General features: G+C 43.7%; 1 protein-coding gene across 1 annotated transcript in view; it reads left to right on the top strand.

The window, feature by feature from the left end:
* Window positions 1-2,006: 2,006 nt before the first annotated feature.
* LOC143484389 (3',5'-cyclic-AMP phosphodiesterase 4C-like) overlaps window positions 2,007-13,096 on the top strand; it is a 44,420-nt gene continuing 33,330 nt past the window's right edge. Inside the window, exons 1-2 of the mRNA XM_076983083.1 lie at window positions 2,007-2,153; window positions 2,585-3,245. Coding sequence (XP_076839198.1) covers window positions 3,204-3,245 — 42 coding nt within the window. The 5' untranslated portion in view covers window positions 2,007-2,153; window positions 2,585-3,203. The remainder of the gene's footprint in view (window positions 2,154-2,584; window positions 3,246-13,096) is intronic.

Genomic DNA, 13,096 nt, shown 5'->3' with positions numbered 1-13,096 from the left:
TTATATCTTTAATGTAAGATGCCAGACATTCAGTATAATTGTGTGAAATGCAACTTGTCAGCACAGATATTTCTGTTTGTTATTTTGTGCAGATATGAAATGATATCTCTGATTACTTATGCAGTTTGGGTGATCTGAGGGCAGTCTGTTTACACCTGTTTACACCTGTTCACACCTGTTCACACCGGGGTTTTCACGTGCAAGAAAAATTTTAATATAATGCAAGATATGAACAAACCCAACATGGTGCAGGTGTGTAATAATCAGGAGGAGTGTGTGTTGTGAACTAACTGACAACATAGTGCGTAGGTGTTCTATGAGTCAGTGTTGTGAACTAACTGACAACATAGTGCGTAGGTGTTCTATGAGTCAGTGTTGTGAACTAACTGACAACATAGTGCGTAGGTGTTGTCAGTGTTGTGTTCTAGGAGTCAGTGTTGTGAACTAACTGACAACATAGTGCGTAGGTGTTCTATGAGTCAGTGTTGTGAACTAACTGACAACATAGTGCGTAGGTGTTGTCAGTGTTGTGTTCTAGGAGTCAGTGTTGAGTCAGTGTTGTGTTCTAGGAGTAAGTGTTGTCAGTGTTGTGTTCTAGGAGTCAGTGTTGTGAACGTTGAGTCAGTGTTGTGTTCTAGGAGTCAGTGTTGAGTCAGTGTTGTGTTCTATGAGTCAGTGTTGTGAACTATGAGTCAGTGTTTTCTATGAGTCAGTGTTGTGTTCTATGAGTCAGTGTTGAGTCAGTGTTGTGTTCTAGCAGTAAGTGTGTCAGTGTTTTTTAGGAGTCAGTGTTGTGTTCTATGAGTCAGTGTTGAGTCAGTGTTGTGAACTATGAGTCAGTGTTCTATGAGTCAGTGTTGAGTCAGTGTTGTGTTCTATGAGTCAGTGTTGTGTCAGTGTTGTGTTCTATGAGTCAGTGTTGTGTTCTATGAGTCAGTGTTGAGTCAGTGTTGTGTTCTAGCAGTAAGTGTGTCAGTGTTTTTTAGGAGTCAGTGTTGTGTTCTATGAGTCAGTGTTGAGTCAGTGTTGTGAACTATGAGTCAGTGTTGTGAACTATGAGTCAGTGTTCTATGATTCAGTGTTGAGTCAGTGTTGTGTTCTATGAGTCAGTGTTGTGTCAGTGTTGTGAACTATGAGTCAGTGTTGTGTTCTATGAGTCAGTGTTGTGTCAGTGTTGTTCTATGACTCAGTGTTGTCAGTGTTGTGTTCTATGACTCAGTGTTGTGTTCTATGAGTCAGTGTTGTGTTCTATGAGTCAGTGTTGAGTCAGTGTTGTGTCAGTGTTGTGTTCTATGAGTCAGTGTTGAGTCAGTGTTGTGTTCTATGAGTCAGTGTTGAGTCAGTGTTGTGTTCTATGAGTCAGTGTTGTGTCAGTGTTGTGTTCTATGAGTCAGTGTTGAGTCAGTGTTGTGTTCTATGAGTCAGTGTTGTGTCAGTGTTGTGTTCTATGAGTCAGTGTTGTGAACTATGAGTCAGTGTTGTGTTCTATGAGTCAGTGTTGTGTTCTATGACTCAGTGTTGTGTCAGTGTTGTGTTCTATGAGTCAGTGTTGAGTCAGTGTTGTGTTCTATGAGTCAGTGTTGAGTCAGTGTTGTGTTCTATGAGTCAGTGTTGTGTTCTATGGGGATGCACACTTCTATGATGTCACGAGTTCTCTGGGGTGATGTTGGGTTGCCAGTGTTAACCTAAACCCTATGATGTGGGGTTTATTACTGTTTACAATATTGGGCAATTTCAATAGCACTGCAGAAAATTTTAACACAGAAAGCCTTTCTCCGTGCAAATAATACGATATGGCTACTAGTTTATCGAACTCATTTTATTATTTTTATCTTTAAAATGTTCAAGTTATCTTTTTGTGCGATTGGAATATAACATGGAATAATAATATAATGAATTTCTTTCATTCAGTCTCTTGCGGTATCATGTGCATCTGTTAGTAAGAAACAGATCCCTCGCACGAATCCTGATCGGTATATGTGTTTGGTATCGGTGGTACCGGAGAGGAGGGACACGCTCGGACAGACATCATGGATATTCACCACAACCTTTTTAGTCGAGCACAGCGCCACCATCAGGCTGCAGAAACGGAGAAAATCGCGCCATCCTCTCCTTCAGCCACCCTTTCACCCATCGACGTGGCCGAGATCAAGGTGAGAGGATCTTTCTCCACGGAAAGATTAATGGGATTGCTCGGGGCTCGTTTCGACGCGCGTATCTCCATGTCGGTTGTGTCGAGCTGTCATGCCGCGGTGCTGTCGACGGTAACGGGATGCGTGTGTCCCGCCGTCCGTTAGAGTGGCCGTTCTGCGGTACCGTGGCTCTGTCCGCGCGTCTCCTGCTTTAATGCTCCGCACGTGTGGTGTGGGTAGTGTGCGCTCATATGTCTGCGTTAGTGGGTGTGACGGCTTATCACGGCACGGCCATGGTTACACTTATTTCATTCCCGTTTGTCATGCATCCTGGTGTCGTTGAGCTTTGGAAAGCTGCCTGCATTTTATAGTTAAGCACGACTGTGTGGTCCGTTTTTGTCAATGAGCTGTGAAACTGAATGCTACTAATCACAAATATATTTGCGTTGCAGCTGGAGTCTCCTTCATCACTGCAGTGTTGAATTAACCAGCTACAGGAACTGGGACTGCTTATCTGAATTTTGGTGCAAGAATATACCAGTTTTCAACCTGGATAAATAATTTGCAATCAGCCACCAATACAGACCAGGATTACCACATTTATTGAACATTTATTGAAGAGTCTGAAATATAATTCATCATCTTTTTTGTTATGAATCAAGACGGACCAGGATCATCATTGCGTCCAAAGTGGTGGTGAGATGACCGTTGTTATGATGGTGTTTTCGGTCTCCTTAAGCTGGACATCAAAACAAGTTCAGGATTGCTGACTGAAGAAAGCAGCTTCCAGCTATCCTACAGGGCACGCGTGTCTCCTACAGGGCAGACGTGTCTCCTACAGGGCAGACGTGTCTCCTACAGGGCAGACGTGTCTCCTACAGGGCACGCGTGTCTCCTACAGGACAGACGTGGGTTCTTTTGTTTGATCACAGACGGGCTAACAGATGATTGGGTTGAGGGTGTAACTCTGATGTGACCCCTGCGTGACCCCAGCACGACCTGGCTCTCCACCTGTTGTGCTGTCTGGGTTCAGCTCCGGTTCGTTCCGGAGGGAAGAACCAGCCAATCAGAATGAAGAAAAGCCGCAGTGTTCTGACTGTGACTGGAGAAGAGGTACCTGTACACACACACACACACACACACACACACACACACACACACACACACACTGTACCTGTGTACACACATATATATACACACACTAACACACACTGTACCTGTGTACACACACACACACTAACACACACTGTACCTGTGTATGCACACACACACACTGTACCTGTGTATACACACATACACACAAACACACATACGCACAATACATACACGCATACACGCTGGAGTCATACACTGATAGGAGTTTCTCTAGCTCAGCAGAGCACGGAGCGTGTCACCCCAACTCGGGGTTTCCCGCTAACACGAACACTAATACTGACAAATATGCAAGTCACTCTGGAAAAGAGAACTGCATTCCATAAATGTACACAGTGTCCCCACACTCCACTCCTGCAGAATCACACAATACTCATACCTATGAAGGCAACGTCATTGATGGGTGAATTCTATCTAATTGAGCAGGATCTGTCTTCTTAGAAGTTCTCGTGCTTTTGAATGTCATAGTCCTTTCATAGTGTCCAGAACACTGTTGAGCGTCTTCCAGAGCAGAGTGTGTTAGTGAAGAGCAGTGTGTGTGTTAGTAAAGAGAAGTGTGTGTTAGTGAAGAGAAGTGTGTGTTAGTGAAGAGCAGTGTGTGTTAGTGAGGAACAGGGTGTGTTAGTGAGGAACAGGGTGTGTGTTAGTGAGGAACAGGGTGTGTGTTAGTGAGGAACAGGGTGTGTGTTAGTGAAGAGCAGTGTGTGTGTGTTAGTGAGGAACAGGGTGTGTGTTAGTAAAGAGCAGTGTGTGTGTTAGTGAAGAGAAGTGTGTGTTAGTGAAGAGCAGTGTGTGTTAGTGAGGAACAGGGTGTGTTAGTGAGGAACAGGGTGTGTGTTAGTGAAGAGCAGTGTGTGTGTTAGTGAAGAGCAGTGTGTGTGTTAGTGAAGAACAGGGTGTGTTAGTGAGGAACAGGGTGTGTGTTAGTGAGGAACAGGGTGTGTGTTAGTGAGGAACAGGGTGTGTGTTAGTGAAGAGCAGTGTGTGTGTTAGTGAAGAGCAGTGTGTGTGTTAGTGAAGAACAGGGTGTGTGTTAGTGAGGAACAGGGTGTGTTAGTGAGGAACAGGGTGTGTGTTAGTGAGGAACAGGGTGTGTGTTAGTGAGGAACAGGGTGTGTGTTAGTGAGGAACAGGGTGTGTTAGTGAAGAACAGGGTGTGTGTTAGTGAAGAGCAGTGTGTGTGTTAGTGAAGAACAGGGTGTGTGTTAGTGAGGAACAGGGTGTGTTAGTGAGGAACAGGGTGTGTGTTAGTGAGGAACAGGGTGTGTGTTAGTGAGGAACAGGGTGTGTGTTAGTGAGGAACAGGGTGTGTATTAATGAAGAACAGGGTGTGTGTTAATGAAGAACAGGGTGTGTGTTAGTGAAGAACAGGGTGTGTGTTAATGAAGAACAGGGTGTGTGTTAATGAAGAACAGGGTGTGTGTTAGTGAAGAGCAGTGTGTGTGTGTTAGTGAGGAACAGGGTGTGTGTTAGTGAAGAGCAGTGTGTGTGTTAGTGAGGAACAGGGTGTGTGTTAGTGAGGAACAGGGTGTGTGTTAGTGAGGAACAGGGTGTGTTAGTGAAGAGCAGTGTGTGTGTTAGTGAGGAACAGAGTGTGTTCGTTAAAAGCAGCGCATATAGGACTTGACCACTGATGGGAAACGTACATTGTTGACATGACTGTTCACACCTGTCCAACACGCCCACAGTTCCTGTTATTATTCAAAGGGTATTTTGACATACACAGGTTTGCCTGTTGTGTTGAATCATTATACTTGTTGTTCAGAGAATTGAGAACTGGATTCAGAGAACTGATCTCAGATCCTCCTGAACTCTGTAACCTAACCCTAACCTCTAACCCTAACCCCTAACCTCTAACACTAACTGATCTCAGGTCCTCCTGAATTCTGTAACCTAACCTCTAATCCTAACCCCTAACCGCTAACCCTAGAGCGGTTTTTTTCTTTCTTTCATGTCAATATTTAACATGAGAAATATTAATTTAAGTTTGAATGATGAATGAATCAATGAACATAAGCATAAACTTCAACATCTTGTTTATTTTTCCACCAGTCCAATAGATGAGTGCAGAAAACAGAGCAAACAGTTTTCAGAACACTGAACATTCTGACCAAAAATTTTTTATTTTGGGAGCTTTGCTCAGGATATTGGAAGAATAAGAAGAACTGATGTAAATCAGATGTTAATACCATTCAAGATGGTAGACTTTTTCTTTAATTTCCCAGGCCTCTGCCACAGCCATAAAGTCCTCTACACAGGCATCTCCATAGTGCCTAGAAGTGATCTTCTGCATGCTCAAAGCAAATGAGCATGCTTATACTTCTCTTTCCTCATCATACAGCTGCTGGATTTTCTTCAACATCGTCTTTCTGGACGGCAGTTCGTAACTTACATCAGATGACGCAATTTGCAGCACTTCTTGTCTTAAGCCTTTGACCACAGAGAGTGGTCTACAGTCCACAACAATCCATCTCGCCACTGAATTAGTCAATTTGTCTGACGTGGACTTTGGCATTTTGGCATTTTTTTATTTGAACCCCGACATGTGGTCGAGTGTTGACTGGCGACACTGCTCGTACTAGGAATACATTTAGCAGCTAAGTTATCATTACTGACCTGCGCGTTAGCCCAACATGTTTTACATTAAGGTGGTAACGAAGGGTGGAAGTGCTCCTGTGATAAGTGAACTCATTCCTACATAAAGTGTAAATAACACTATTTTTGTTTGTACTTCCATCTGGAAGTTTCTTATATTTTAATTTCCCATCCACCAGTGAAGCCTCTTCAGTCATATCCATCATGCTCATTTTATTGTGCGTCCATATAATCTGTATGTCTGGAACTTGTGCACTGAGAAACATTCCACGGTGCAAAAGTGTCTCATGCGTTAAATGCGTTAAAATGCGTAAGTTTTTTTAGTTCGTTAATTTCCCTGTAATTAATTAATCGAAATTAATGCGTATTTTTTTACTCTAGATTAATCTCACTGAAATCTTGAAGTTAATCTAGATTAATCTAGATTAATCTATATTAAAATGGCTCATATGCGTGCTACCCAAGTAATGACTAAAAGTCAGTTTTTGAGATAGGGTTTCCTAATACAGAGGGTGCATTAGACCAGGGGCTCATCTCCTGTTTCCTAAATGCATCAATGACTGCTTGAGAAAGCTGTTCTACTTTGATACTTGAAGAAAAAAACATGCTCAATAAAATGTAGGCTACTCGTTTATTCAGTTAAACATGAATTTGTAAGCCTACATACTGTACATTAAAAGGGGTTGATAACATGTTTATTCAGCTAAACATGATTTTTAAAATGTAAGCTAACATTTAGTACATTTAACCTCACGGACGTAATTTGGGGGGGACTTTTTCAAAAGCCGGTTTTGGTCCTCTGCAGTTTTAATGGTTAAAAAGAAATATTTAAATAGCGACAAATCTAGCACTAGGACCATGCGGAAAACGACCGCTCCGAGCTCCGCTCCGGTAACACTTTACGTTCCTAAAAATGAATTTTCCATGAAGCAAACCTGGCGACTTCATGGCCGTATCCATGTAAACACACGTACGATTTGTAATTCACAGGTTTGAAAACTCGTTCTCGCCCCTACTGTGCAATTTGGTTAGGAATACAGCCGAACTAAACTATCAAGTTGAAAGTCATCATAGTTTGCTTACCCATTTTGACCCAGTTCCCAACCCAACTTTAAGATTAGATTAACGGCGATCATTGTTATATCGCCCGATAAGAGTATCAAATTAACGAACGCTGTTAACGGCCCACCACTAGTATATACACGGCAGAGGAGCGTACATACCACATTTACCAGATCGTACATTTACCACTACATTTATATATATATATATATATATATATATATATATATATATATATATATATATATATATATATATATATACACGTGTGTGTGTGTGTGTGTCTGTGTGTATGAGCCCCTCCCTCCGAGAGGAAGATCATCCCTGGGTCCCAGTCCTGGTTGAACAGGCTTGTAATGGTCAAAATCTACTCACACAGACATTGTAATTTAATTGTAATTACAGCTATAGATGAAATATAGTAACACCCTGACCCTAAACCCGAACTCTAACCCTACCTCACAAGAATATAAGTGCATACAGTAACTATGAAAGTACAGATGATCTACAAATCACAGAGTGGATGTACAAAGATGTACTGTATTGTTATGCTTTAAGACATGCTAATAGCACAAACCAGTGACTGTATATATAATGGACGGTATGTCGCCGTTGACTCCCATTGTGAACTTTTGAAGCCACCAAGATGGCCGCACGGACACCGCCATCTTGGATGCACTTGCGCAGTAGATGAAAATTGGAGCCAGAGCATGCGCATTAGAACCGGTAGGCAGGACAGTATCTCCATCAGAGACCGTATCTCCGCCCCGACATTCGTTAGGATACGCCCACCAGTATAGACACTTTTGACGTTTTACAAAATAAACAAAGGTAAAAGGTAGGGATGCACCGAAATGAAAATTCTTAGCCGAAACCGAAAACCGAAAATTAGGAAACCAAGGCCGAAAGCCGAAAACCGAAACACCGAAATAGCCTACATTATGCCAATTATTAGTAACATTGGATTTATGGCTAACCTCACTAAAATCAAGGCATTGCTATTCAAAGAATAAATCAACTACAAAATTTATTTATTTAGCACTGACATTACAGTAATGCATATTATAAAATAAAATTAGTGGTGGGCCGATAACGACGATAACGCTGACAACGGCCGACCACTAATTAAATTTAACTCGCTTGCAGACCGTTTTTATCTGAGAGGATAAATATATGTATTTTATACGAGTTAAATTTAATTATAACTGACTGGCCTGGAAGATAAATATAAATTCTCTCATAAAAACGTGACGTGAGTTGCAACAACATTAAACAGCTCAGGTAAACACGCTTCTGAGAAATGTCGTCTGCTCGGCAAAACATAACGGGGCTCAATGTGCTCTATTAGCCTACGAAATCCCTACGACAGAGAACGGCTGATCGTCTAAGGCAGCGAGTTCCATAATTTTTGGTGTAATGTCCTTTGCCTTGGCGCCATCACTGGAAAACTTTTTTGCTAGCTTTATCCAAATAAGCGCGTGCAGGTGGCGATTTTTGCTTGCGTCATCACAGCACATTGTTTCGGCCGTGTTGTTTCGGTGATGAAAGTATTTCGGCCGAAAACCGAAAATGCAAATTTAAGCCATTTCGGCCGAAAATTTTCGGTGGCCGAATTTTCGGTGCATCCCTAGTAAAAGGTTTTAATACTGCTGTCGAGAGTTTTGATAGAGTTTTGCTGTTGAGCGCGTTCACGTTTGAGCGTCTGGTATTAGATGTCAACCAACGCAGCTGTCAATCACCTTATCGCCACACCCCTTTAAATAACATAACACTTAATATCTTCTATAAAATCTGTTTATCGTAGAGAAAAACACTGGGAGAGATACTAACGCAATGGGGTCTTATAGAATTGACAAAATATAATTGCTCAAAAAACTTTTTACATGTAATAAATATTCAAAGTTTCTCGTCCAGCCCGTTCACTTACATGGGAATGGGCGGGGTTAAAAGTTGTACTGCAGCCAGCCACTAGAGGGCAGCTGACTCACGGAGGCTTCACTTTTCACTCGTGTCGTCCAGTCCACTTATATATACGGTCTCTGGCACAAACACACAAAGATGTACTGCATTGTTATGCTTTAACAGACATGCTAATAGCACAAACACACAAATATGTACTGCATTGTGATTTTTGGGTATGGAGCTGGTGTTGAAAGTTCATGTGACCCCAGTGCTCAGTGTGGTAGTACTGGAGATGCAGAGAGGGTTAGGGAGGTGTCTAGTTGTAGAGGGGGGCAGGTATGGGGGGGGTCTCCAGGTATGGGGGGGCAGGTAAAGAGGGAGTCAGCCAGGTAAAGAGGGAGATGTCCAGGTATGGGGGAGGGGGGGCAGGTATAGAGGAAGGTGTTCAGGTATAGTGTAAGGCAGGGCTATTCAACTGGCGGCCTGCGGGCCAGATCCGGCCCGCGGAGAAAAATTAAAGCCTGGTTTAAGCCTGGTTTATACTTGACGTGCCGCGAGCGGCGCGAGGGTCCGCGCGGCGAAAATGACGTAATCGTTGTGGCTCCGCCCGTGCGCGAATTTTGTAACTTCCCACGCGTGCCGCGCTTCAGCGCGATGGACAAAGTCACGTTTTCAGGGTTCATACACCTTTATAAGGTGGAATTAAAACATTTGTACAGTGGGGAAAATAAGTATTTAGTCAGTCACCAATTGTGCAAGTTCTCCCACTTAAAAAGATGAGAGAGGCCTGTAATTGACATCATAGGTAGACCTCAACTATGAGAGACAAAATGTGAAAAAAAATTGAGAAAATCATTTTGTCTGACTTTAAAGAATTTATTTGCAAATAATGGTGGAAAATAAGTATTTGGTCACCTACAAACAAGCAAGATTTCTGGCTGTCACAGACCTGTAACTTCTTTTTTAAGAGGCTCCTCTTTCCCCCACTCATTACCTGTATTAATGGCACCTATTTGAAGTCGTTAACAGTATAAAAGGCACCTGCCCACAACCTCAAACAGTCACACTCCAAACTCCACTATTCCACAAAACTCCACAAAATTCGAGAGGTGCACGACAGCGCGCGAGGCGCTCGCGCACGGGCGGAGCCACAGCGACTATGTAATTTTCGCCGCGTCAAGTATATTATAATAATTAACCAGGCTTTACGTTTGCCACCACACCCCCCCCGTCAACAAATTACGTTTGCCACCCCCCCCAAACAACAAATTTCTGGCCACAGGTCAGAGCTCTCTGTCAAATCTGGCCCGCAGATAAATATAGTTGAATAGCCCTGGTGTAAGGTGTCCAGGTATAGAGGGGGGTGTCCAGGTATGGGGGGGGGGGGGGGCAGGTAAAGAGGGAGTCAGCCAGGTAAAGAGGGAGATGTCCAGGTATGGGGAAGGGGGGGCAGCATTATTGAGGAAGGTGTCCAGGTATAGAGGAAGGTGTTCAGGTATAGAGGAAGGAGTTCAGGTATGGAGGGAGGTGTCCAAGTATAGATGGAGGTGTCCAGGTATAGAGGGGGGGCAGGTAAAGAGGGAGATGTCCAGGTATGGGGGGGCAGGTATAGAGGAAGTTGTCCAGGTATAGAGGAAGGTGTTCAGGTATAGAGGGAGGGCAGGTATAGAGGAAGGTGTCCACTTATACAGAGTTAAGGTATAGAGGAAGGTGTTCAGGTATAGAGGGGGGTGTCCAGGTATGGGGGGGGGGGGGGCAGGTAAAGAGGGAGATGTCCAGGTATGGGGAAGGGGGGGCAGCATTATTGAGGAAGGTGTCCAGGTATAGAGGAAGGTGTTCAGGTATGGAGGGAGGTGTTCAGGTATAGAGGAAGGAGTTCAGGTATAGAGGAAGGAGTTCAGGTATGGAGGGAGGTGTCCAAGTATAGATGGAGGTGTCCAGGTATAGAGGGGGGGCAGGTAAAGAGGGAGATGTCCAGGTATGGGGGGGCAGGTATAGAGGAAGTTGTCCAGGTATAGAGGAAGGTGTTCAGGTATGGAGGGAGGTGTTCAGGTATGGAGGGAGGTGTCCAGGTATAGAGGAAGGTGTTCAGGAATTATTTTTCCCCATTAATATCTTATAAAAACCCGTGAAAGAGTGAATTCGCAAAAGCTGAAGCGTGAAGTGGCGCAGGATCACTGTAACATAATACAAAAAAGAAGTATGAACTAACCTACAACTGAGTGCAAAATAAATATTAAATTAAGAGCAAAATTAAGATTAAAAACTGTACATTCAGAACAAAATATCAACTTAAATGTGCAATCAAAAAGAAAATGTGAGTGAGAGCAGCGCAAACGTGATTCACGTCCTTAGCAACAATTCTCTGGGTGAATCACAGTTACAGTACGTTCAGTGAATGAATCATAGAGTGAACGAGAGCCCTCAGTTCAGTGAACGAATCAGTGAGTGAACGAGAGCCCTCAGTTCAGTGAACGAATCAGTGAGTGAACGAGAGCCCTCAGTTCAGTGAACGAATCAGAATGAACGAGTCCTCAGTTCAGTGAACGAATCAGTGAGTGAACGAGAGCCCTCAGTTCAGTGAACGAATCAGAATGAACGAGAGCCCTCAGTTCAGTGAATGAATCAGAGAGTGAACGAGAGCCCTCAGTTCAGTGAACGAATCAGAGAGTGAACAAGAGCCCTCAGTTCAGTGAACGAATCACTGAGTAAGCACAGTTCCCTCGCAATGAGAGTCTCTGCCTCCAGATTTGCGGGTGTTTCGGTGATTCACAGACCACACAGCAGTTCCCTTGCTGGCCTGCACGGTCACTGCTGAGCTCAACTACTGAACTGAGAAAGGAACGAATCAGCTGAGGAAGTGATTTGATTCAGTTCTTTCACTCAAATGATTCATTTATTCGAACGAGTCGTTCGTGAGCGACACAACACTACTGGAAACTCAGCTTGTGAGAAGTGTACTGCAGTAATATGTATGTGAAATGTGTGGGTGCTTGTGTGTGTGTGTGTGTGTGTGTATGGGAGTATGGTGTGTGTTTGAGGGGCAGCACTACTGAAGATTGTGCTGTTGAGAAACTCAGCCTCCTAATCCTAGATGTACACCATCACGACCCTAACCACAACCGTAGATGTACACCATCACAACCCTAACCACAACCGTAGATGTACACCATCACGACCCTAACCACAACCGTAGATGTACACCATCACAACCCTAACCACAATCATAGATATACACCATCATGACCCTAACCACAACCGTAGATATACACCACCACGACCCTAACAAACGTAGATATGCACTGTAAAAACCTGGAACCCAACGCTAATTTGTTCCAGAAGGAGGGTCAAGAAGCGATGCAGTCGAGTTCCGAATCAGTTTTTCCTTAAGAAATAACTGAAAACAGATTAATCCATCAAGGTGAATTCCAATGCTAAGTCTGTCACACAAATGTCTTTTTCATACTTGTGTATGATCACCTTTTTCAACTCTATTGTTGTTCTTACAGTTTTCCTCTTCTGCTTTACCGTTATGTCTTTATTGGGACCCATGTTTTTTTCCTAAAACAGTACAAAAAACACAAAAAACAACAAATATACAGCAAAAGCTTGGAGCACAGCCTCAAACTGCTTTACAACCCACTGAACAGCAACGCCAACTAGTGGGATGTGACCGAAGCACGAACTGTATTTTGTTTACAAAAGTCACATGACTCGGGTCGGATTCCAAAGTTTTGTTCAAGCTCCATCGAACTCCGAATATGTCGAGTACTGAGGTCGAGCTCCGGGGTTCGACTCTACACTATGATGACCCTAACCCACACTCTAGATACGTATGTGTGCATATGTGCGTGTATGTGCATGCATGTGTGTGTGTGTGTGTGTGTGGGGGGGGGGATGTTAGTTAGTATTAACCCTAATCCTAGTACTAACTTTAGTGTTGGGAGTCCAGACAGCTTCAGCTGCAAACCTAGAAAAGGGATTTAACAGGGCTTTGTTGCCTAGCAACTGCTGCTACAGTTCTGCAGTTCAGATGAGAAGCATGTAGACACCCCCCCTCTCATATAGACACCCCCCCTCTCATGTAGACACACCCCCTCTCATGTAGACACCCCCCCTCTCATATAGACACACCCCCTCTCATGTAGACACACCCCCTCTCATGTAGACACACCCCCTCTCATGTAGACACCCCCCCTCTCATGTAGACACCCCCCCTCTCATGTAGACACACCCCCTCTCATGTAGACACC

Source organism: Brachyhypopomus gauderio, chromosome 20 (genome assembly GCF_052324685.1).
Source record: "Brachyhypopomus gauderio isolate BG-103 chromosome 20, BGAUD_0.2, whole genome shotgun sequence".
Classification (NCBI taxonomy): domain Eukaryota; kingdom Metazoa; phylum Chordata; class Actinopteri; order Gymnotiformes; family Hypopomidae; genus Brachyhypopomus; species Brachyhypopomus gauderio.
This window is presented reverse-complemented; position numbering and strand designations above follow the sequence as displayed.